General features: G+C 51.5%; 2 protein-coding genes across 2 annotated transcripts; one reads left to right on the top strand and one right to left on the bottom strand.

The window, feature by feature from the left end:
• Positions 1–2,763: 2,763 nt before the first annotated feature.
• NIFK (nucleolar protein interacting with the FHA domain of MKI67) lies at positions 2,764–7,894 on the bottom strand. Its single transcript, XM_075430950.1, is given in 7 exon segments — positions 2,764–3,194; positions 3,197–3,347; positions 4,476–4,556; positions 5,738–5,949; positions 6,631–6,739; positions 7,474–7,599; positions 7,725–7,894. Coding segments are annotated over 7 exon segments (879 nt in total). The 5' UTR covers positions 7,887–7,894; the 3' UTR covers positions 2,764–3,156.
• Positions 7,895–8,181: 287 nt separating this feature from the next.
• On the top strand, positions 8,182–17,355 carry TSN (translin). Its single transcript, XM_075430589.1, has 6 exons — positions 8,182–8,350; positions 8,425–8,518; positions 13,647–13,743; positions 14,543–14,658; positions 15,360–15,439; positions 15,795–17,355. The coding sequence occupies exons 1-6, from the start codon at positions 8,285–8,287 to the stop codon at positions 16,029–16,031; spliced, it is 690 nt and encodes a 229-aa protein (XP_075286704.1). The 5' UTR covers positions 8,182–8,284; the 3' UTR covers positions 16,032–17,355.
• The last annotated feature ends 8,077 nt before the right edge of the window (positions 17,356–25,432 follow it).

The raw sequence follows: 25,432 nt of genomic DNA, 5'->3' as shown, positions 1-25,432 counted from the left end.
GAGAGTTCCTCGCCGTAACCTGGCTGTTGTTGCTGTGCTTTCCTCAAACAGCACAGAATTTTGTTTCCTTGCTTTTCAGATTTGCCATCTAAGCTGATCTCAGTGGAAGGAAGACCAATAAACAAAGAGAAAGGAAAGGAAAATCACAGCAGGAAGCAAACCTTACTGCAGGGACAGCTTTCCTGAATGTCTTCCCGTCAAGGCTCGCACTGCCATGCGAATATGGAGAGTGACCAGCTACCAGGGTGCTGGCTCAAAGGCACAAACCTTTTCAAGAGATCTGCAGAAGTGCAAGTCCCTGGCAGCTCGCGCAGCTTGGCAGGATAGCCCAGGCACGGCAAGCAGCATGAAGAGAAGCCACAGAGTCAAACAGGGAAGAAAGCAGCAATCAGACACAGGCTGCCAGGCAGAACACCGGGCACAGAGAGGAGCATGGTCACAGAAGCAAAGTAGGAAGAAAGCAATTCCAGGTGCAAAATGCAGGCCAAGGGGTTGGAATGGGAAGCGCAGGAAGGGAGCTGCTCAGGCTGCAGTGAACGTGGAACTGCGCTGGATAGGTTACTCTAGATAAACTAAGTTTTCTTAAGAGCAGCTTTAACTCAACAGCCTTGGAAGGAGCATTTGTGGCAGCACCAAAGAAATGGGCGTATTTGATTAAGACCCGTATCAGGCTTCTCCTGCACACTTCAGTGGTGTTGGAGACGCATTAGTCGCGCCAACGCAGCCACTCACTCCCCACCGCCTGGACTAGGCAGGCTGCTTTATAAATCTGGGAGTCACCTCCCGGGAAACCTTGTGCTGCCTCTGTCAGAGGGCAGCCTGCATCCACGCAGCTGCAGCGTGCTGCCCGCTGCGGTCAGACCGCGCCTGAGAGACTCTGCTCCAGACAGGAGAAAGCGCAGCCACATGTCCAGCTCACCTTGACCCAGCAGCCACAACACAAAGTTGGGAATATGGATTTTAAAAGAGAACTGTCCATTCTGGGCAGATGCATTTTGCTTCTCTTGCACTGCTCTCTGCTGTGTGAAGTCGAGGTGGGCAAGTTTTTTCAGAGCTGCATGCCAGTTACTGACAGATACACAACTTCTGCCAGCCCCTCTGATCACATTTCTCTCAAACCTTAGCTAAGGGTGTACTTTCCAGGGGTGAGAGGTGTAAACACTGCCCGTTTCACATCGAACAAGGTACAGAGAAGAAAGCCTGCAGATGTCCACAGCAACTCTGCTACTGAAAGGCAAGGACTGCCAGTGCCCGTTGGGCTGCTCAACAGACTTCCCTCGTGTGCCTAAGATGACAAGCGTTTGAGATGAAGGTGCACTCATCCAAGTGGCTTCCCCGCCAGTTTAGAGCAACACAGGAGAATGATCCGAGTCACCGAGAGAATGTCATTATGACCACTGTTCAAGTGATCAGGCCAGGTAGGACAGAATTAGCTAGGCCAATGGTTCAGATTTCTTCTTCTCTGCCAGGAGTCTTCAAATAGCCAAGGAATCGGCACCAGCCACCTACCTGAGGAGCCAGTTATTGTCACCTGGGCTTTCCTCCGAGATCTTCTGCCAAGCCTGACCTACAGCCAACAGCAGTAGAGAGTGTTCCGCCTCAGACAATAAAAGATCAAGGCTAAGTACGTGCCTCAAAACCCCAACTGGAGTTTCTGCAGGTCGCAGATTTGCAATCAAATCCAAATTCTAACTGCAGTCAAACTGCATTTTCAAAGAGGACTGGGGATCTGCAGTCAGCTATGACAGGTTATGTTGGAACAAGAATAAATATTGACACACAACAAAAAGCTACACTCGGTTCTCTGAACTCCTACTACTGGTGACAAAAACCCGCCTTCCCATTCCCGGTTCATCCACCCAGCAGCTTATTACAACACTGCAATGTGCTTATCACCCCCTGACGCACCAGACACCCTCGTTTCACACAGACAGTGAAACTGAAATACAGGGACAAGGTGCTGCAGGGCCCGAAGGACAGCAGAACTCCTAACACAACCCAGACAGCTCTGATTACTGATGCATCTTCTCAAAGAGCCTTGCGCGCTCCGAGAACAGCTGTACCTAACCTCGTTGTCACCATTTGCTCCTCTCCACAGCCCAGCAAGCAGTCCCTCCCTCTAAAGGCAGCCACATTCTGCAGGTCCTCGAGTATTTTCCAAACCAGGCAACAGCACGTTTATGGCACACAAAACCCCCGAGAATCAGCAAGTTACCTTTGCCTGCTCAGCCCAGCCGTCAGTATGGGCACGCCTGGGACCTCTGCAGCGTGAAGTGCCTTTTGCACAAGCGTGTGAGGAATGAGAGCGTAGCTGTGACTCCAGCTAAGCCACCAGCCGACAGAACAGTCACACCTCCACAGTAAGGTACACCCTCAAACACAGATCTTTTGCCTGCCTAGGGAAGGAGTGGGAACCTCGAATGCGAGTGACTTCACCCATCTTCCTCTGCCTCTTCTCACCACTTTCCTAATCCCAGTCCTTTCCAAGTCCTCTGCAACCGCTCCACATCCTGGCAAAGGCCGAGTTTCCCAGGCACTGCTGAAAGCAGGGTTGAAAGGCACCGGCTTGCTCAGGCAGCACGGTATTCTGTCTCTGCCCAGGACAGCACAGGCAGATCTTAACTGATCACAAACAGAAGATGAAACTCAAGGTGTCTTCCTTGGGGAAAAAAGTCCCTCACCCTCTACTTGTGTAAGTATATGAGAACTTGCACGAAACGCAGACATCCAGTTAAACAGAAGAATCACTACCAAGAGGCCACATAGTTGAAAAATGGTTATTTTTTTTTATAACCCGTCATTAATTACAAATGTAAGATACAGCTCGCATCAGCAAGCTCTGAAAGGACAGCCTCACATTTTCTTTCAAAACAGGGAGTGCTGGAGACAAGTTACAGAATTAACTGAAGGTTCTGGCACATCTGTAGGCGTGTCACAGCACGGGCACTTGTGAGCACAAAGTCACAAGAATCTTCAAAGGCAGAGAAGGCCGTAGGTCCCCTGATGGCTGAACAGGAGGGGGAGGATTTGTGAAGAGGTTCCTTGCCTAGGAAAGACTGAAACAGTCTAGTCAAGATGCATCAAGGCAGGGCAGCAGAACCACTAGAAGCTCCACCTCAACAGTTCTTGAGTCGAGGAAAAACATGGCTACGGCCATCAAAATTTTACATCTATTTCTGTTTCTTCAGGTTTGGTCTTTTTCTTGGCTGCTTCTTTGGTCTCTGCGCAGCATTCTTAACACTGGCAGGGGCCAGTCTGAGAGTTATCTCATTGTCCTCTGCGTCACCGTCTGCCTGGGAAGCTTTCCGGCACTCGAGCACTGTTGGAGTACAGAGCGGAGTAGGATCCTGAAGAGATCAGAAAAATACGATTCATTGCAAAGGACCTGCCAGAGAAAGTTGTCACTCCCTTTATGGTACCACAAGGCACCTCCATCCAGCTCTGCTTCACAACTTCCACGTTAGGGAAAACTGTTTTCTTTTAATAATTAGCTATTTTTGTAGGCAGTATTTCTTCAGACAAAAGTGTCATCTTCAAAAAAGTATATGCGAAAAGCAAATGTAAATTAATTCACATTATCCAACATATCATTATGCACATTTGCTTTCTAAACTTTGTATTTCCTGACTCAAAGCACTAGGAAAGCCAAAAGTAAAAGAATCAGGGCGGGGGTGGTGTATATTTGAGACTGGCATGAATCCTATCTTCTTCACAACCAACCCTGTACCAATTATCACAAGTAAATCCAGTAACATTAAAAAAAAAAAAAAAAACCAAAACAAAAACAATAAAACCAAACTCACAACAGTGGTGAGACAAAACAGACATGTTAATACCTGGCAGACTTTGCAGACTGCCAGTGCCCCAAATCTCAGTCCTGATGACCTGAGGTTTCCTTCCATCCTACTGCTCATTGTAGCTGGCATTAGTTTCAAACTACTGGAACACCAGGCCTGCAGAGCACGAGGGAGGAGGGACAGCACAGTAAGTAAACAGGGACAGACAACACTAGACTGCGTTAACAGTTCAGCTTCCTTTTTGTCACAACAGGCTGGTATTATACTGTGACGCAGACCAGCAGAAGGATGTCAGCAAGGAGATGATTTCGCACTGGTCTGAAGCACAGAAGTAGGTAGTGTACTGTCCCAGTACAGGTTAGTGCTGAACAGCAGAGGCTGGCAGCAGACACACCTCAGGACAAGCACTGCTGGGCACAACCTGCAGAGCAGAAGCCTTTGCTGCCAAATACTCCCACAAGAAAGAGAACTGAGAGGATCCAACCACCCTCCCTCATTCAGGAGTGTTAATCCATCTCAAAGGAGCTACTTTTGGCACAAAAATCTCTCAAGCAAACACTGTAAAGGTTTTCAGGTGTTGAAATGAATATGAAGAAACCAGCTGCAGAATTGAAACATCTGCCCCAGCGTGAATGGTGGAGCACAGTGCTGCACACCACCAGCACTGTTTGGTCTTACCTGGCTGCTCAAAGAAATATTCAGTTCTGACTTCTTGGGTGTTTTCATGATTCCTCTCTTTCTGGCAAGCTCCTGTGCAGCCTAGGAAGCAAGACAGATCAGGCAGATCACTACAAACTTCCTTGTGCAAAGACGCAAACAGTTACCTAACAGTCTATGGGTTTCACGCCTTCATAACCACATAGAAATACATATTATGGGTTTCTTTCTTTCATAACTACAAAATCTTCACTACAGCAATTAGGTTTGAATCAATAAACCTAGGGGACTGGAGCATCTCTCCTACGAGGAAAGGCTGAGGGAGCTCAGCTTGTATAGCCTGGAGAAGGCTGAGAGGGGACCTAAGAAATGCCTATAAATATCTCAAGGTGGGTGTCAAGAGGATGGGGCCAGACTCTTTTCAGTGGTGCCCAGTGACAGGACCAAGGGGCAATGGGCACAAACTGAAGCACAGGAAGTTCCGCCTGAACATGAGGAGGAACTTCTTCCCTCTGAGGGTGACGGAGCACTGGAACAGGCTGCCCAGGGAGGTTGTGGAGTCTCCTTCTCTGGAGATATTCAAGACCAGCCTGGACAAGGTCCTGTGCAGCCTGCTATAGGTGACCCTGCTTGGGCAGGAGGGTTGGACTAGATGACCCACAGAGGTCCCTTCCAACCCCAAACATTCTGTGATTCTGTAATAAAATGACTTACAGTGCCACAGAGGTGCTCTGGTTTGAACAAAACCACCCTAAGCAACGTAAGAGAAGCTGCTACTGTGCATTTAAAAAACATACCACATTGACCAGTATTGCTTAAAATCCAAGTACTTCACCCAAGCACTCTGCAAGTGAGCAATATGTTCGGTTGGCTTAGGCGGGCTCTAGGGATGGAAGCTCTAGTCTTGGGACCTGCCTTCAAACACCCACCCCGCCAACGCCCGCCACGGGGCCTAGCAAACACCCTGTCGCTCTTCTGCAATCCACAAACACGAAAACCATGGGATATCCAACTGTTTATACCAACAGAAGAAAAGGAACGCCTTCACTTTGCTGTTACTTACTTAATTCTCTAAAGGTAAACCCATACACACACATAGCACAACGCAGCGGCAGCACAACACTGATTTCCAGGGGCTTCTATACAGTTCCTAAAGTAAGTAAGCCCCCTGGTGCTCCAGCTCTTTTACCAGTTCCACACAAAACACGTGATTTTCTTGTACTTAGCACAACCTTAGAAACATGTTTTGCATTAAACACTCATCGAAACGATGCCAGACTTACAAATCCTGGGAAGTCATAATCGAGCCCCTTCTCCGCCAGCCTCTTCCGTAAAAGCTTCTCCTTTCGCAGCAGTCGCTTTGTCATCTTTGCCTTCTGAACGAGCGAACGTATCTTATTGTACCGCCTGACCGCCGGCTGAGACGGCTTCAGAAATATTTTGTTACTGTTTTTGAAGAGGTTTTCATGGACCCTTTCAGGAGGTAGGAACTGACCTGGGTCGTAAACATAGGACGTCAAGTTACAGCAGAGCTGCCCTCCTCACCGAATGGACTCACACCACGCTATTCAGTTCTCGTTACAACGCTATCTGCTGCGGCAGAGCAGTAGTACAGCATTTCATTAGCAGAGAACATTGAAAGTAACGAAATACTCACTAGTAAGAGAACTGATAATGGATGGACGGAAGAAAAGAGCACTTTTTCAGTTTCACTCGGAAAACACAGATAACTCGTTTCTCAAAAGCTGATGCCTGTACAGCTCATAATCCTTTACAAAGCAAGCACTGCTATCGCTGTGTCTGAGAAACCTGTTAATTTCATTAATCTCTTAACTAAAAAAAGCCCCTTATGTCTACCTACATAGACTGCAGCTGCAACAGTTATAAATGACAAAGAACTTCCACTTTACAGGAACTGCCTCCACAGCAAACCCCACCGCTCCCTGAGACTTCATCTCACACGATTACACAACGAGCATTCTCCGCCTAAGAGAAAAAAAAAAAGCAGTAGCGAACAAAAAGGTGCTGGGGACGGTCTTTACATGTGAAAAAAAGCAGAAAAGCTCAGCCCCACAGAAAATCCTTTTGGGACAAAACTTGATTAAAAAAAACCGCACACCATTAACTATAAATTTCTTTTACACGCCAGAGGACTGACACTTCAGCTTATACTCACACTTTAGCAGCCTTTCGGAAAACAGGTAGTTGTTCATTGTGTCTGCAACGATCTTAGCCACATCGTCGGACTCAAACTCTATAAACCCATAGCCTTTGCTACCTCCAGTCTGCAATCAACAACGGAAAGAAATCTGAAGTGATGCTTCAACACCCGAAGAACTAAATTAGTTAAAATTATTTTATGCTTCTGAAGTCACAGCCCATTCTCAGCCCAACACAATTTCGTAAAGTTCAGTGAAATCATGAAAAGAACCAGACTGAGTCCCAAATGGGCAAGACATTATTTGTAAATGCATATATGCATGTGAAACAAACTGCTCACCAATAACTATTTGTTAAAAAAGAGCTGTCCTGCATTGGTGGTGCTCTGCTGCTGTTATCAAGTGTATACAGAAATCTTATAACGTGGTGATAAACCCAGAAATGAGACGTTTATTGAGCACAAAGCAGCAAGAAAGCTAAAAAGGAGCCTTTTCCACGACATCTCACGTTCTACCTTGAATCCGTGCGTTCTGGCAACACTTCCCTCCTACGCGTGTTTAATAACGGACAAAAGGGGTCACGTTACCTGTCGCCGGGGTTTCGGCAGCCGGAGGACGACGGGCGGGGGGGGCGGGAGGGGCCCGCTGAAGCCCGTCCAGCCCAGCCCAGCCCAGCCCAGCCTAGCCCACCCTACCCTCCAGCTGCCCCCCCCCGCCCACGCGTGGAACTGCAACCGCGCGTCTCCACCTGGCGGGCACCGCGCCGGGCACGGCCGCGGCGCGCTGCCAGCGCCGCCTCCGAGCGGAGCCCGGGACGGGCGGCGGCGTCCCCGGCGCCCGGCGGGGCCCGGCGCTGTTACCTTCTTGCTCCTGGAGAGCCGGAGCCGCGTCACCCGCCCGAACTGCTGGAAGTACTCGTGGATCTGCGGCTCGCAGAGCCCCCGCGGGAGATGCCCCACGTACACCACGCCCGGCCGCAGCTCCTCCTGCGGGGCACACGGCAGCCGCGTCACGATGGGACCGAGAGGCCCGGCCCGGCCCGCCTAGGCCCGGCCCGGCCCCCCTACTAGGCCCGGCCCGGCCCCCCGCCCCGCGACGCGGCCCCGCTCACCTCGGCCGCCCGGCTGCCGCGGGCCCGCTTCACCTTCTGCTGGAACTCGCGCTGCAGCCGCGGCTCCAAGGCCAGGAACGACGCCGACGGTGCGGGTGCGGGCGCGGCCGCGGGTGCGGCCGCGGCCTCCGCCGCCACTGCCCCGACACCAGCCGCCGCCATGCTGCGCTCCCCGCCGCCGCCGGAAGCGCGTCACTCGCCGCGCACGCGGTGCCGCCCGGGCGCGCAAGCGCAGAGCGGCGCTGTCTCCTACCGACGGGGCACGGCGCCGCCGGCCGGCTCCGCCCCCTCCCAGCGGGGGGCAGCGCGGCGCGGTCACCCGGCAGCGGGGCGCTGGGCCCGGCCCCGCCCACCGCGAGCGCGGCCCCGAGACGCGGGCACACCTCCCCTCCCCCCACCCGGGGGCGAGCGGCTCCGCGCGGGCCCCTGCCCCCGCCTCCCCCCGCAGGCAGCGCGCGGGGCAGCCCTCCCGGCGCGGGCAGGCGGCGCGCGGGGCAGCCCCCTCGCGCCGGCGGCACGGAAGGCCCCCATCCCCCCTCCCGGAGGCGGCGGCGGGCGCCATGTCGGTGAGCGAGATGTTCGTGGCGCTGCAGGGCGCGCTGACCGCCGACCAGGACGTGCGAGAGGTGGGCCCGGGGCCGGGGCCGGGGCCGGGCCGGGCGGGGGGCGCGGGGCGCGGCTGACGGCGCTGTGCCCGCAGGAGATCCGGAGGGAGGTGCAGGCGCTGGAGCAGACGGCCCGGGAGATCCTGACGCTGCTGCAGGGCGTGCACCAGGGAGCCGGCTTCCAGCACAGTGAGTGCCGCGGGGCCGAGGAGGCGGCCGGGGGCCGGGCAGCACCCCCCCACCCCCGGGGGGCGCGGGTCGCTCTGCCGCGGGCGGAGGCTGCGGGGGGCGGTTTGGAGCCGGACGAGCTGCCGGCCGGCCGGCCGTCGCCCGGGAAACTCCGTTCTCCCCCCCTCCGTGTTCCGCTGCCTCAGCGCAGCAGAGCGCGTTCCGCTGGCGGGCGATCGCTTCCGGGGTTGCGGAGTTGGCTCCGGGTTTCCCGCGCAGGGACGGGCGCGCAGGGGCCGGTGTTCGGCTCCTGTCGCCGTCGCCCGTCGGGACTGTGTGTCTGTGTCCCCGTCTTCGCCCCTTCAGCCCGCCCCCAAAAACCAGCCGCGATGTACTGCGTCCAGCTCTGGGACCCCAGCATAGGAAGGACATGGACGTGCTGGAGCGGGGCCAGAGCAGGGCCACGAAGATGATCCGAGGGCTGGAGCCCCTCTCCTCCGAGGACAGGCGGAGGGAGCTGGGGCTGTTCAGCCTGGAGAAGCAAAGGCTCCGGGGTGACCTTAGAGCAGCCTTCCAGTGCCTGAAGGGGCATATAGGAAGGGTGGAGAGGGACTTTTCACAAGGGTGTGTAGTGATAGGACAAGGGGGAATGGCTCTAAACCAAAAGCGGGCAGATTTAGATTAGACATTAGGAAGAAGTTCTTCACCATGAGGGTGGTGAAACACTGGCACAGGTTGCCCAGAGAAGCTGTGGCTGCCCCCTCCCTGGCAGTGTTCAAGGCCAGGTTGGATGGAGCTCTGAGCACCCTGGTCTAGTGGAAGATGTCCCTGCTCGTGGCAGGGGGGTTGGAACTAGATGCTCTTTAAGGTCCCTTCCAACCCAAACCGTTCTGTGATTCTATGCTGAACACTCCGGGGGTGCTCAGGGTGGAGTGGGAAGTGTGGGGGGTGCTTTAGTCTGGTTTGTTTGAGACAGACTCAGAGTGTGTATGAAATCTGCTTAATGTGGTAAAATATAAAGGGAATTTGCAAAGGCTGATAAAGCAGGAGCCATCCTTGATGTATGTTTAGTGGCAACTGGAATTTTCTGTTATTTTTGATGTTTGGGTTGTACCTAGCCTCATTCCTTGCTTTAAATCCAAATTTGTTTAAGATGTTTGACATAACGTTTCGGGGCCAACCCGTTCCCTCCAGGGCACGGGCAGAGCGCTGCAGACCGAGATGCCAAATGTGCTCTTTCTGCTCCCCCACCCCCAGACTTAGACTTACTGGTGAAACTACTGGAATAAACAGGGTTTTTGTTCCCTTACATATGTGACTTAAAGCTATATTTTGAAGTCAATGAATATCTCCCAAGAAGCAGCATCCATTCTGACTTCCCTGGAAACTCTTGAGAGGAATTTGGGAAGGAGAGATGTCTGGCAGGCCACCCCCAGAAGGTGCGTAGAAGAAGGAGCCTCCCCAGGTGCTGGGTTATTCCCCTGCAGAGCTGACCGGTCGCTGCCAGCCTGACGACGTTCACCAGCCCGCTTGGGCTGGAGCTGGGCGCCTGGGGTTGCTCTGGCCTCCCAGAGGGCTCGGCAGTGTGCAGCACCGAGGTTTGACCGCTCCTGGCGAGTGCGACTTCCACCCACTTGGGAAGTCCGGCAGTGCTAAAAAATAGAACTGCTAATTGGCTAATTTATGCAAGCGTACACTCATTTTTCTAAGCTGAGCAAACCCATGGATGTTGTGACTGCTGTTTTGCGTGGGTATCAGCTGCTTTCCAGCATTTTGTAGCAGAGACCTGTGTCTGGCTCAGTGTGTTTTCATTTGATTATTAATGTCGGGAGAGAGCTGGTCCTGGAAATTGCAGAGTCTGAGAAGAGAGTTGGAATAGTTAAAGTAAAAAAAAAAAAAAAAAAAAAAAAAATCATAATTCTTCTAATACCAAAAATAATGAATACATGCTTAATAGGTTAGGAGTTAACTCATCATAATAGACCTGTCAGTTTGTCATCAGCTACAAGCATAATAAAGTCAGTCAGTAAAGGTTTAGATTAATAAAGGTTTACAGCAGAATAATATAATTACAATTAACAGAAGGATTGTTAGGGGAATAAATAGCACTTGTCAGGTGTCACATACTTAGACTACAGTTTTATTTGGTAGTGGTTGTCGTTCTGCAGTGTAGTGCTCTTAAATGGCTGTATGGCTTGCTACAGCATCTCGTTTGTTGAGACAGTACCACGTTTTTACTAAGAAACTGGTATGATTCTTCCAGAGTAGATTGCAAAGGGATAAATGATGACCCCTGTAACTACGAAAGAGTGAATATCCAGCGGAGTTCTGGCTAGACTTTGTAGCATCAAGATTTTTAGCTTTATATTTATTTTTTCCGAGATGTAAGAAAAACTATAAAAACTATTAATAAACTATCCTCAACTATGAAATACTAAGTGATGAATTACATTAACTAATAACTAACTAATAAAAAAGGCAAAAATGCTGTTGATTACTACAGGTTCACAGGTGACAGAGTAGCTAGCAGTGCCTGGTGACTGCAGCAGCGTTGCCGTGGGCGGCTGAAGCTGGTGCTGCTGCCCGCAGGAGCTGTGTTGCTTGTTGTGCCCCCTCCCTTGTGCCAGTGTAAGTGGGAGACGGCTTTTTGTCTCACGGCTGGCTGGTTCATCCTTGGTAATTATTCCTGCATCAGCAGTTGAGGCAGTGATGAAAGCTGAAGGAGACAACAGAGTCAGTGGAAACAGGTAAAGGGGTTGCACCGGGCTGAGCAATCTGTCCCACTGCAGAGAAGGGCAAGGGGCGGCGTGAGCTCCGTTAATAGAACTGCGGGGTGGCTGGGAGTCTGATGGAGGGCAGTTCCTCTACCAGTCAGTGGTATTTACAACATTACCTAGCACACTGCCTTTCCTCTGTTCTCCGGGGACTTAAAATACCTCTGGGCTAAACCTGTTTTTATTGAGTTTTTCATCCAACCTGTTCCACCGTGGGGCAGCCCCCTACCCACAGACAACCGCGGCGTCACGGTGCCGGCGTCTCTGTGGTCTCTCTCTGCACCAGTGGGAGGCTGTGTTCAGCTGCGGGATCGGCAGTTTCAGCCGTAGCCTGTGTTCGGCTCTGGGAGAGGGAAGGAGAACCAGCAGAGCCTCAGGCCAGCAGCCTCCAGAACGGGGTTGGAGGATCTCTCTCCTGCTCCCTCTGCTCCCTGTCCGAAACGGCGCTTGAGAACTGCTCAGAAAGCTGTTCAGGGCAGCGCGTGCTGCAGCCTGCTCTTGGCTGGCGTGAGTCTGAGCGACAGGTGGGGTCTTCAGAGGCCGAAAGGCAACTCATTAGATCTTTGCTCTTGCACACGTGTTAAACTTACCAAAACATCAGTGGTGATACGCAAGGATGCACGAGGGTCATTTGAAGTGGGGAGGCTATGTGTGTGTCGTTGGGCTCTGATGTCTGAAACTTTGTTGTAAAGATTGTTTATTTTTGTCACAAGTTCCTCTGGCAGAAGGCCACATTTGTGCCTTACTTGGTCCAGAGCTGCCACGTGACAGCTCACTCACCTGACGCAGAGACCGTCGTTCGAGGACGGTGTTCGAAGGGCAGCTGTCAGTGAACTTCATACATTTCTTTCATTCTGGGTGCCACATGGAGTGCTTTCACCTTCTGCTTCCTGAAGCTTTTATTTTTAGGTGCCCCCCCCCCCTTTTTTTTTAACAGAAATGATGTTTTGTTAATTGACGGAAGTTCTTTAAACACACGTAAGTGACTCCCAATAGAGCTTGTTTGATAGAAATCGTTCATTGCAGCTTTCAGACTTCACTTCTGTGGATCTTGTTTAAATAATCCTAGCTTCTGTACATGGAGACACGGGAGAGCCTCTCAGGTTCGCCTTCTGCCTTCCTCGGGTTGTGACCAGGATCTGAGAGGAGGCTGCGGTTAAGACATGTGCATTTGATGAGTTCTGTCGGGCCCTGGCGCTGCGGGCGCAGCGTGGCTGCCGCTCGCACCAGTGAACGGGCGGTGGGTGGTAGGTGAACAGGAGACCCTCTCTCCGCAGAGGTGCAGCCTGCGCGGGACGGGCTAAACCCCGTTTCTGCAAACGCATCACCTGAAAGCAGAGAATGTCGTTTGCTGAAGGGATGTTGCACCTCGTCTAACCTAACTCTGATCGATAAGAAAGAAGTATCATAAGATTTTAAAGTGGAGAAAGAAAAGTTGCTTTTCCTCTGACTCTGCGAGTCGTTTGGCAGCGCTGCACAGTGTCTTTGGGGCCAGCTGTGTGCAGTGCTGTTCCGTTGCTCGTCGTCTGGTTGTTGCTGTTTTTTCTAAGCCACCACATCAGTGTGCTCTCCAGACCATCTTGTCCCTCTGTAGCACCCGTGGCCACCCCTTTTCCTTTCTCACACGGCTCAAACTGAAAACATCCCATTACCAGCTCGCGCGCGATCTCTGCTGCGTCCGTGCCAGCCCTGCGGCACGGGGCTTCGCCCGCGGCGCTGTCCTTGCTGCCTCCGCCCTCGCCCCCCGGTATCCATGGCCGCAGTCTCGGCTCCACTACGGTTACAGACCCCCAAATGAAATTGCCCCCCTGCCACCTCAGATGAGAGCTTGCGCTCGCCGCCTTTCTCAGCCTTTCTCCGTCTCTCCTGCAGCCCTGCTTGTCTGTGGCGCGCGTCGCCAGGCTGCTTTGCTCCTTGGTTTTTTCCACAAACACCACGTCCCCTCTGTGCTCCTTCGTTCCTGCCTCTGTCTGTCTGTGTCCCCCGCTGGCTTTCGGTCTGTGGGCTGTGTGACCTTTCCAGTGTTTCCTTCTGTCAGTACCATTACGGGATGGGTTCTTCATCCATGACATCAGTTTTATAGCAACAGTAATTATTCATGATTAGCAGTGATTCTTAAAGAACACTGGGGCATCTTGGCTCAAGCTCGAAACTGAGGACTAGAGCAGATGCGACAGCCCCAAACTCAGGAGTATTTCTCCTCTGCCTGTGTGACACTTAGTGCAACAGTGACTATTTCTTAGGTTAATCTGAATGTCAGTAGACTATCTTGGACAACAAAGGAGCGTAAATGGCGCTGTCTACACTAGAAAACGCTCTGTGCACAAAGCCTTATTCTCTGTCACGTGCTGAACGTTGCGCTGTTTCTTTTTCAGTACCAAAGAAATGTCAGAAGGCTCGCGAGCACTTTGGTACAGTGAGAACCCAGCTGGAATCTCTGAAGACCAAGTTTCCCACTGATCAGTATTACAGGTGTGCAGGATCACACGCAGCCGGACGTGGATATGGGCACTGCCGGGGCATATTTGGTGTTATTACTTTGGAAGAACGATTTAAAGGTTTATGGGCTGAATGCCTCTTTCTGTTTGAAAAGTAAATCGTGGTAGAGAAGTGTGAAGTTATTTATCAGAACAGATAAAAAATGCTTTTGCTCAAACACTGTATTTATAACTTTTCACTAAAAATATCCAATATTTAATTCTTTTTCTAGAGTTTTTTTTAAAAAAGAAAAAGTTTAAAAAATTGATGTTCTCTTGGAGCTGCCCTCGTTTCTGGGAGCTGCACGTTTGCTGCTCCGTTCATTTCAGTGAAGTTAGGTATGGGGCATTTCTGAAGACAGCTCTAAATCTGTCATGAAATGGCTGTCTGATACTGCGGGTGCTAGATGAAACTGTCACCTTTGTGTTTTGTTTGCTGCCAGAAGGGGACAGTGTCTAGCAGCAACATTTCAAAGAACGAGAATCAGCTCAGATCTGCTGAGGGAAGCTGGGGCGGAAAGCCCTGGTTGTCTTCTGGGCACGACAGCCTGAGAAACTCCGTGAGCCGAGCAGGGGTGTGAGAGCTGCGAGCAGTGCTGGTGTCCAGCGTAGTGTCCTGGGGTGAAGTTCTGGAGATGACTTTAAGCTGGTGTCGCTTCGTTAAGCCAAAAATAGTGCAAAGTGCTATGTGTAAAGGTGGAGAACATAATGTATGCATAATGTGTGCCTGTTGCCTCGTTCTCCAGTAAGAGAGGTTACTTGCTTACACCTTGATTTGGTGCTTTCTTTGACAGATTTCATGAGCACTGGAGGTTTGTGCTTCAGCGGTTGGTGTTTCTGGCAGCGTTCGTAGTCTTCTTGGAGTCCGAAACGTTAGTGACCCGAGAAGCTGTTGCAGAAATACTTGGGAGTAAGTTAGCGTTGTAACTGAAGAGAAACAGCTCGTGACGTTTTCAGACGTTGTATTTTTCAGAGGTACAGGGAAACAGAAGAACTTCCTTTCTTCCCAAGAAATAGGTTCCAAAATGTATCTGGTATTTGATTTCAGCATATAAACAACAAATCATTTTAGAAGGTGGAAATCAGCAAACCTAATGTGAACAAAAGTATATATTCATTAATAAGTTCTTCAGCAATGAAGATTATTCATTCATATTGCATAAATCTTCCACAAAAGAGTAATACAAAGATGAGAGCTTATTTTCCTCATTTTCTGCTTTTGGTGTTTAAAAAGTGTGGAAAAAAGATTAAATTCTTATGCTGTGAGAGAATTGTGTCCTCCCAGAGCAAAGGATTTTAAAAAAAATCAGGAAAATAGTTTTCTAAAAAATGACTGTGGATCCCTCTGCTATACATTAACGTGAATTCTGTTATTCGGTTGGATCAGGTATAACCTGCTGCATGTCCAGTTGAGGATGTAGGAGATGCTAAATCAAAGCACTGAGAAGAGGCAGTAATTACCTCACGTACAGGAAAAGGCTGACTTCTCTTTTGTGATAATATTTAATAAATTTTATATTTCAAATTAGCTCCGGTAAACAAATGCAATTTCAGCTGGCTGGTTTTGCTCACGTTCAGTACCACCTGATTGCCCTCTGTTTTCCACCGTAGTTGAAGCCGATCGGGAGCGGGGCTTTCACCTGGACATTGAAGACTATCTTTCTGGTGTGTTGACTCTCGCCAGTGAGCTGGTAAGGAACATACTCACGCATATATTTGGATTGAAACAGACCTAAAAAACAAGTGATGTGTTTTCCAACTTTCCCGAGTTGTTCCTGGACATTACGATACGCAACACCTTGGCCCGAACTTCTGGCAAACTGCCTCTCTGTATGCCAGAGTTGTTCCTCACTGGTCCCTGAAGATTTAAACTAGTCCCTTGGTTGAAAATCCAGGATTGTTGTCAACAAAACAGTAGAACCAAGTATAAATAATCTGACTGCCTGGAACAAAACTGCTTCACTTGGTGAAGTAGCTGGTGGGAATAGTGGCGTGGTTTCGGTGGGTTCCTCCGTTGACGTTCTCCTGCGCGTCTTCCCCTTGTAGGCGAGACTGGCAGTGAACAGCGTCACGGCTGGTGACTATTCTCGCCCTCTCCGCATCTCAACCTTTATCAATGAGCTGGATTCTGGCTTCCGACTGCTCAACCTGAAGAACGACTCCCTGAGGAAACGTTACGACGGCCTGAAATACGACGTCAAGAAAATCGAGGAAGTGGTTTATGACTTGTCGATCAGAGGACTCAATAAGGAGGCAGCAGGTGGTGCTGGTGGGGAGAAGTGAAGGGTGCTGGTGTGAACAGCATCGCTGATTACCTCAGATGGTTGCCAATTGAGGAAGCGTGCTAGAGAAGCCTTCCTACAGTAGTTTAGAAGAACTGCAGCTGAAAGCTGCTCTCTATTTTCTTACAAAAGGTGTAGTACGGGTGTTAGCTCCCCAAATGTTTTGTAAAATCGTGTCTAGATTAGAGCAGGAGGTGCTCTGTTTCCAGTGGAATTCCTCTGTCAAAACACACGGTGCCGTTCTGCGCTCAGCAGCGCTGGCAGTCGGTAACGCCCCTGAGCTGGAACCCTCGTTAGGTCTGCAGCGTCGCCTCACTGCCCTGGCAGCGATGTGCTTCACCCCTCCCTGCTCACATCCCCCGCAGACGCCTGCGCAGCTCAGCACAGATACCTGTGATGTTTTAGGAAACACAGTGTGTAAATTTTTTAAAGACACTGATTTTTTTTTTTTTACTTTTTGTTTCTTAAATTTTCATCTGTGTCAGTAAGTTGAAGAGATTTGCATAACTGTTTATTAACCACATCTTTTTAAATGGCTTCTGTTAAAGTATCCCCCTTTATTGAGAAATTAGTGAAAATATTCCTGAGAATTTCTCCATTGGAACTGGTGTACTGCACCTGGGCACATCTCTCTCTCGGTTTTTTGCTTTCTTCCAAGATCTCTGTTACCAGGGAGAGCAAGGCTTTCTCAGACCTCTGCTTTCACTGGCTGGTGTTTGTTTTACTGACATCAGTAAATGCTGAGTTTTACTATGGTCATTTGCCTTGAGAATTTGGTGTAACCAAGCTTCAATTTTTTTAACTATCAAGGTTTCCGAACAGAGAAGTGTTAATGGATAAACTGCAGGTAGCGTCTGAGTTCTAACAACCTGTATAGGCCACAGCTGTACCCGGGTCCTGGGATTAAAAAAAAAAACACACCAAAACCATATAAACATGTAGTAAAATGTTTGTATCTTCAGAAGGGGGGAAATCACTGGTTTCAGATACTTCGCACGTGAGATGTTTGCAGACACCAACAGCCTCTTTCACCTGTGTAAATGGAGGGACTCAGACCTCCGAGGGTGTCTGTTGTCTCGTCCTAAATGACTTTGAGTTTTGCCATTCTACTTCTGGTGGTGCAGGAGGGCTAAGGAGAGCTTTACTTCTTTAGGAGGAGGAATATTTCCAGAGGATGAACACGAATAGTCAAGTTTATGTGGGGTTGGTTAGTGTTTCATTTTGTTAGCAGAGATTTCCCACTGTTTCAGTTAGTGTTTGGTTTTGTTTATTGGAAGAAAATGGTTTCTTGGTTATTTTGGCCAATAAAAGCTTTTGTTCTTTGATTTTGGCCATTTGGTAACCCTGCCTGTTGTCTGATTATCTGTTGTTACTTGCTTCGCTTCCCGGGAGCCTACTGTGAAATGTAATTCAAGCTCAGCCTTCAGCTGTACTTGGACAGTGAGCGAATTCCTCGCTTTGGCTGCAGGCTGTTCAGTGGCGCACACTCACCCGCTGGCGAGTGGAGCCTCGGTCAAGCTGCAAACAGATCTGGTAGGTAGTTGGTTTTTGTCATTTTTACTGTGTGAGACAGGTCCAAATTAAAAGTAAAACAGGAGAGGTATGGATGAGTTTATCATTACCAAATCCAAGATGTGGCAAGATTCATTTTCAGAGCATCTCATGATCTTCCGTGTTTGTCCTCATCGCCTGTATCTTGCGTCAGGTAACGCAGGGAGATGGTAAGATCCCTCTTTCACAGCTGAAGAAAGGAGGGTGTAACTCCCTGAGCCCCACGGCGATGAGACCAGCTGTCAGAGCAGGGCTTTGTTCCTGCCCCATGCCACTGTTTGCGTCTTCTTCACTTTAACCCTGTGGAGGTGGGAGGAAGGAAGACGTTTAAGCCAGTTCTGCTGCCAAAGCCAGAGGCTTGGGGTGAAGCAACACCCTCAGGCTCTGAGACACAGCCGTGCAGAGCAAGGTCACGCAGGAAACATGTGGGAGCAGGGAATTAGAGGAAGGTTTTCTGAGCGTCAGCCTGATGTCTCTCGGGTTGGAGGACTCCTGGCATGCGAGGCCACGTGGCGGGGCAGGTTTCTGGTTGCGTGGTGGGTGTTTGTTAAGGCTCTGCGCTGGCTTGTGTCCCGGGTGCTGCGGTTGCACTCGGTCACGCAAAAGGTCTGTGTCCTGACACGAGATCCCATCTGCCTAACGCAGCTTTTAGTAGATCCTCAGTCTGCCAGCTCCTGCATCTTGCATGGTTTCTGAGAGCTGGTGGAGATACCACAGCAGTGTGCCAGAGGTGCAGATACTGTGGAGGGACAACTGGAAGAGCAGGTCTCTTCCTTAGGGCTTACAAAGGCTGCAAGGTGTGGGGTGCTTCTGCCTAAAGCTCTGCGAAGAGCAAGTGCCTGAGGAAGAGATGCTCTGGTGCTGGGCTCCTGGAGGGCGTTCAGCAGCACCTTGTTCTTTCCCGTTCCTGTGTTTGGGAGAGCCTAGAGCCAGGCTGCGTAGTGCATACCCAAGCCAGGTCTGGGGAAGGGAAAAGAAAGCCACAAACGTTCTTCCCAGGCTGCAGCAGGGAACACCAGGGACATGCTTTTGGCTTCCTCTGCGCAGAGGTAGCCTGTAAGACCTTGAGGCCTTGACTGTGAATCTGCACATTACTCTGGTCTTAAATCACAGAATCACAGAATGGTAGGGGTTGGAAGGGACCTCTGTGGGTCATCTAGTCCAACCCCCCTGCCGAAGCAAGGTCACCTACAGCAGGCTGCACAGGACCTTGTCCATGTGGGTCTTGAATATCTCCAGAGAAGGAGACTCCTGTTCCAGGGCTCTGTCACCCTCAGGGTGAAGAAGTTCTTCCTCATGTTCAGACGGAACTTCCTCTGCTTCAGTTTGTGCCCATTGCCCCTTGTCCTGTCGCTGGGCACCACTGAAAAGAGTCTGGCCTCGCCCTCTTGACCCCCACCATTTAGATATTTATGGGCATTTATCAGGTCCCCTCTCAGCCTTCTCCAGGCTAAACAAGCTCAGCTCCCTCAGCCTTTCCTCATAGGAGAGATGCTCCAGTCCCCTCACCATCCTCGTAGCCCTCCGCTGGACTCTCTCCAGTAGCTCCTCATCTTTCTTAAACTGGACACAGTACTCCAGGTGGGCCCTCACTAGGGCAGTGTAGAGGGGAAGGAGAACCTCCCTCGACCTGCTGGCCACACTCCTCCTAATGCACCCCAGGATGCCATTGGCCTTCTTGGCAGCCAGGGCACACTGCTGGCTCATGGTCACCTTGTCACCCACCAGCAGTCCCAGGTCCCTCTCCGTAGAGCTGCTCTCCAGCAGGTCCGCCCCTGGCCTGTACTGGTGCGTGGCGTTGTTACTTCCCAGGTGCAGGACCCTGCGCTTGCCCTTGTGGGTAAATGGTAAGTTGTGTTTCTGTCCCAGCGCTGGGAGCAGCGGGAAGGACTGGAGCAGGGTCTCTCCTCTGACCCTGCCCATTCCCAGGGTACTGGGAACACGTCAGCCAGCGGGGAATGGCAGTGAGAGATGGAGCTCGGGGACTGCAGAGCCTCGGTGGCTCGTGGTGAATCGGACGTGCTCGAACTCTGAACAAATAACTCCTGCTGGCACTGAACGGGCTGCGTGGTGAGGGCTGGGAGCTGGGCAGGAGGGAGGGAGGGAGTCAGCGCTGCAGCACGGGGGTCTGGCGCAGCAGCCAGCACAGCTCCTCTCTGCGCTGCTGCAGCCCGATCGCTTGGATCATCTTTGTATTCACTCACTGGTTTGGGGTTTTTTCTTTCCCCCATCTTGATGTCATTTCTGTGGGGTTTTTTTATATCACAAGAAAGGGCACTTAAATAGCTGATTAACTGCTCTTTATCTACAGCGCTGCCTGCTCAGCCCCGGCAGATCCATGGCAGTGCGGAGCTGCAGCCGTTGGGACACAGGGCTGAGCAGAGCTCCGTGGCACCGGCCGCAGCGTAGAGCTGGGGCTGGCTGCTGAACCCGGCACTCTCTGCTCTGACTGAGCAACTGCAGCCCCAGACCAGCGACCGCTTTGAACTGGCACTTGTTAAAGGACACGTTACCGTCCCCAGACTGCCCTTTTCTGGCACCAGCACACGTCTCTGTGCAGTGAACTGGGTCAAGGAACTGATCCAGCTGGAACAATCTTTATGTTTCAGCGGTGTTTGCTCCCAATCCAGTTCACCACACAGTCCTGCACGCGCTGTCACAGGATGTGGAGGAAGGCTTCTTCCTCTCCCTGCAGTGCCGGCTGTAAGCGTTCACTGAGCTGTAATACTGCGTGGTAAACTGTCTGATTTTCTTGCAGTAATTTAACTGCTCCCACTTCTGTTCGGATTGCCGAGGATTCTCTCTTTGGGTAAATAATTTGCCTTCATTTGACTGCAAAGCGATGACTTCTGTGCTATAGAGCCTCGCTCGCTTTGTCGGCTGGTGAGGTCACTGCTCACCAAGGCAATTAAGGGAAGCAGAAGGTGGATGTGGATGACTCCTGGGGTCTGCGTGCGGGTATCGACCCGGTGCTCATCACCAGCCCCTCCTCCTTCGTTACAGTACTGTCCGTTGCAGGGTCCTGTGGTGCAACTGCGCTCCAGTGGGAGCAGGGGCGGTTCAGAGAGCCTCCTGCCTGCTGAATTTGTGGGGTGTCACTAAGCAGGCGCTGGATTTTGAAAGGAATGGTCCTTTACAGTATGTATCTCCTGCATGGGTCAGGCATCCGTTCCTTGAAGATGGGCATCTCCTTGCAGGTTTCTCTGCGCCTCTGTTCGTTGTCACTTCAAACCGCTTAGCCATCGCTGGAGGATTGCCCTGCCCGAGGGGGAAACGGGTGTCCTAAAACCAGCCCTTTTGTGAAAGAAGGGGGAATACACTCCTGGTCTGAACGCTTGTTCATCTGCGCCTTCACGCTGTGGGGGTACAAACATCTAACCTGCTTCTGCTGGGGAAAATGTGGGAGCCGGAGCCCCGGGAGGGCACTGCTGGCTCCCGTCCCGGCAGGGAGGGCTGCCTGCCTGCCTCTGGGTCTGCACTGGGCCCTGTGCCCCTCTCGCAGGCTTCTGTGAAGTCCGGTGACCACCACAGCCCATTGGAGACTTCAGCAGGACTGCGGAAAGCTGAAGGGGAAGAAAAAGCCTGAGCTTTCAGCCCCCGTGAAACGGTCCCGGCTGTAAAGCCTCGTGCTCTCTGCGTGTTTTGGCTACCCCAGCCGTCAGTCACGGGATCTGCCCTGCGATGTGCCTGTGACGTCCGGGCTCCCCACTCTCATCTGCCAGCCCCCCCCAGGGCACCCAGAGAGACATTTGATGTGGGTCCTCCCAAGGACGTGACTCTGGCGCTGCAAGGGAGGCTCCTGTGCTATGAGGGAAGGGTTCAAAACCACCTGGGACTCCACTGCCATGGAAGCAGAGGGTTCTGTGGCCTGCTCCTTCCCTGGGAGGGCTGCTTGCAGTCTGGGTCTTCTCACCTGCGGCCGAGATCATTTCTCAGGGATGCAAAGCCTGCGCTGGTGGAGATGGCACTGGGGCAGGATTTGAGCTGAAGAGTTGCAAATTACCTTTACGTTCATCCCTGCTAATGGACCTAGAGCCTAATACCAGCTTTTCAACTTGTTCCCCCGCCCCCGGAGGATGCTCTGCCTGGGTTCCAATTCCCTGTCAGAGCTCTTCACTCTCTGTTGAAGAGGGCCCTCTGTGTTCCTATTGTTCAACTTTTCCATCTGTGTTGTAGACAGGTTTTCCTTAGGGAACCACCTTCAGCTTCTGAGGGAGATGTCTTTTTTGCTAATGAGGGACCTTGGGGCTTGCCTGGAGTTTCTGGTCTGTGCAGTGGTATTGTCAAAACTTAAATTTTTTAAATTTATTTTTTAATTGCTGGTACCTGTCTCTAGTCATACTGATACTCTGCAGCACCTCTGTGAGACATAAGGCAGCTCCCTTGTCTGCCTGACTGGTAAGACTTTTTGCTTGTCATGTTCCACTGTAGCGACAAAAGGTCACTCAGTGGTGACAGTGAGATCTTTGAACACTTATCTGATCTCTGTCAGGAGGGAAGTTTCCTCAACTGCTTTTGGTTCCAGGTTTTTCCAATTTCAAGTCAGAGAATTTTCCAATTTCCGTCTACATCAGCCCAATTCCAGCTTAATCTCACCTGGTTCTCCAGCGTACATTTACAAGGAGACACAGCTGATACCGTGAAAGGAGAGTCACTGCAGCTGCCTCATCGTGAGCTTTGAAGGGATATAGTTGACGTGGTGCTAGAAGATTTGAATTATCTTCCCTTTAAGGATGTCAGGGCCAAGGAAAAGAATGCAAGATTCAACAGAATCTCCTGCTGGAGATCTGCCTTCCTGAGACTTTAGCACCATAACAGATTCATGTGCATTGAATGACGGAAGTTCCCCAAGGCAGGAGATCTGAGATGACATCAGAGCTTTTTCCAGAATTTGGGATGTGCTGAGGTCAATCTCTCGGTCTCCAGTGACAGCTACAACAGTTCTTGCTGCCAGACCAAAGCTGTGCTCCCTTTCAGGTGTGTTCTTGATCGTGTAGTGGAGACCCACGCTGAACACCCCTTCCCCATCCTCACTTCTGCAAAGGACAACCAGGAATGTACAAGGACACCATAAAAGAGAAGATCTCTGCCCTCTGAAGTATTTGCTCTTCAGTTCTCTGTGATTTTTCAGGCTTCCCACCCAGGCTGCTGACTCGTAAAGCAGCTATTCCTCCTTTCCTGGGGACCTGGTCTCGGACGGGGCTCTTGATCCAGTGTTGTGTCTTCTTGTGTGTCTGCCTTGAGCTCAAAATTACATGGACTCTATGATGAAGATGACTGCCTGTTGCTGTTTTCCTGGAAAATGACCAGTAAGACTCATCCTAAATTCTTGTTAAAGGTCATTTATGAGTTCTGATTAATCAGTGGAGTAATCTTGCTCTTTTTGTTCCCCTGAGATGGTACTTCCAGAGAGGCCTGCTTGTAATAGCAGGGTAAGTTCAGTGGGCAGGAGTCTTGACAAGTAATCTCAGTATTGTCAGTCATGACTTCTGAGAGGTAGGAAAATATTACGGAGCCCTAGGAAGGCCAGTTTGGAACAAATAATTGCTTTCTTGGCTTACAGACAATGCTGTTCCCAAGTACCCTGGGTTATAATAGTATTTTGTGACGTTTGTTAATCAGAAATGGAAAAATACAGCACCGCTAATCTCCAGGGCTGACAAGTAAGGTGTGTACTCGTGATACTGAACGACCTGGAGCTTCCCAGGAGAGGGATCACCCGGTTCGGACACGTGCCTGAGGATTACGGCAGCCGACTGCCCGCTCAGCGTGCTGACGCTCCTCACCCCGCAGCCCGAGCCCTCGCAGGCCCCGGAGCGTGCCCTGTGCTCGGTCCCCTCTCCACACCCGCGATGCGCAGGCAGTGAGCAGTCGAGCGCGCACCGCAGGACCGCAGAGGGGTAACGTGGAAGCACAGCGTCTGTCGCGCCCGACGGGTTCAGCCGCCGGGCTGCCGGCCCCCGAGCAGGCTGGCCCTGAGCAAAGAGCCTGTGCTGTTCCCCAGCCGCGGGGTTTTAGGACAGGGCTACACCACCACGTACATGTCCTGCGTGTAACTCAACACCCGGCGATTATTTACGGACTTCTTCTGGGGAGAGTTTGCCTGGTTCAGAGGAAACAGGCCATGATTACGAGGAGCCTGGCAGGCAGGTGTTTCCTCTGATACCTAGAAAAACCCCGGATCTGACAAACTGAACAACCACCCAAACGCAAGATCGATGCTAAATATCAGACCTTTTACACACACTTATTGTTCTCTGACCTTTTCCAACAGCCAGGGTGACTGGCGGTATCTTGATTTAAAGATAGGACTGTACAAACAGTCCACAGCTGGTTCTGAGTGTGATCTGGTGTGGAGCAAATCACCGTGCTGGAAAGTAATTGAAAACTTTCCAGAAAGCAGCAGCTTTCTGTGGCTGTGAAAGCCGCTCGCTGTTTGGATAAATTAAGCTATTAGGCTTATGGGACTTAGGCCTTCCCTGATTGACCTGCCACTGGAGTTACTGGAGAGAAGGCAGCTGCGCCACTTTGGTCATGGGAGAGAAAACGAAGGTGCTGCAAGCTGCTGCTTTGTGCATGTTCAGTGATCGGGGCCTGAAGGCTGTCAGATGCAGATTTGTCACGAGAGCCTAGGAGGAATCTTCCTGCAGCAGCTGCTCTGCCCAGGCATCCTACTGGATCTTGGATCTACTTGGAGAACAAACAGCAAGCTATGAAAGCAATGCCTCGTGCTCTTCTCTGGCTCATCGGTGCGCATTCTGGGGGAACACCAATTTATTGTCTAACGACTAGACAGAGGTGGAGGGAGGGAATCGCAGCTCACTTGAGGGAGCGGGGCTGCTGCCCCAACACGCGTTCTGCCAGCCATCGCTCGCCGCAGCGCTCGGCCGTGTGTTGCCACCCTCACGTCTTGGGTACGTGTCTGTAAAGCCCCTGATGACGCAGCAACTCCCACTTCCTGAAGGACAAAAGGAAGCACTGAAACACTGGATGGTGCAGATGGAGCTAAAACATGGCCCACGTGCGCACGTTTCTCTGCTGGCATCTGCCTCACCGCCCGCAGCAGCGCGGCGAGCCCCGGCAGCCGTGGCAGGGGACAAAGCACTGGGCACGGTTCAGCCCCTGCTCAGGCCGTGGGTCAGCGGTGACTTTGCGAGACGAGGGCTACCTGTGTGAAGGCAGCCTCTGTCCGCCTTCGGCTGCGCGCTCACGGGTGCTGGCTGATCTCTGCGGGACTGCACAGATACACTTCTTTGCGTGGATCCTCCTGGAACAGAAATATTTTGTTGGGAGTGAGTAACGCTGATGGGCTTTGTCTTTACCCTGGGGGGCTGAAAGAGCATTTACAGGCTGTCCTCTGAGACCCACCGACCGAAATTCAGGCTCCTCTCATTTAGCCTTTAGGGCTGTAACCTGAACTTTGCTGCGTGCATCACAGCCTCGCAGCGTGACATTTTGCTGACCTTGTAATCGCGAGGCCGCGGTCGGCGGTGATGTCAGGCTGAAAAGGTTAAACCCCGTGTGCCTTTTTACCATTGTTCAGCTCCGAGCTGTTTCCCTGCTGCGGAGTGGAGCGAGGCTGGGCCTTACAGGGCAGCGCTCCGTGGGCTCCATCTCGGCTCTCGCGTCCGGCGTGCTGGGGTCGGACCTGCCCAGGCAGGACTGCGGCCGGAGCGCGAGATTTTGTGCCAGTCTGTTGTTGCCTAGTGAGAATTCAGGTAGCAGGCTTGCGCCGTTCTCCCCGTCTGACTAGGAGCAGCCCCTGAATTCTGTTCAGGGGATCCAAAGAACAGACGTAGGCACATGGTTCACCTGAATGCCACCCACGCTAAATGAAGTATCTACTCCAGA

The sequence above is a fragment of the Opisthocomus hoazin genome, chromosome 9, assembly GCF_030867145.1.
Source record: "Opisthocomus hoazin isolate bOpiHoa1 chromosome 9, bOpiHoa1.hap1, whole genome shotgun sequence".
NCBI lineage: Eukaryota > Metazoa > Chordata > Aves > Opisthocomiformes > Opisthocomidae > Opisthocomus > Opisthocomus hoazin.
This window is presented reverse-complemented; position numbering and strand designations above follow the sequence as displayed.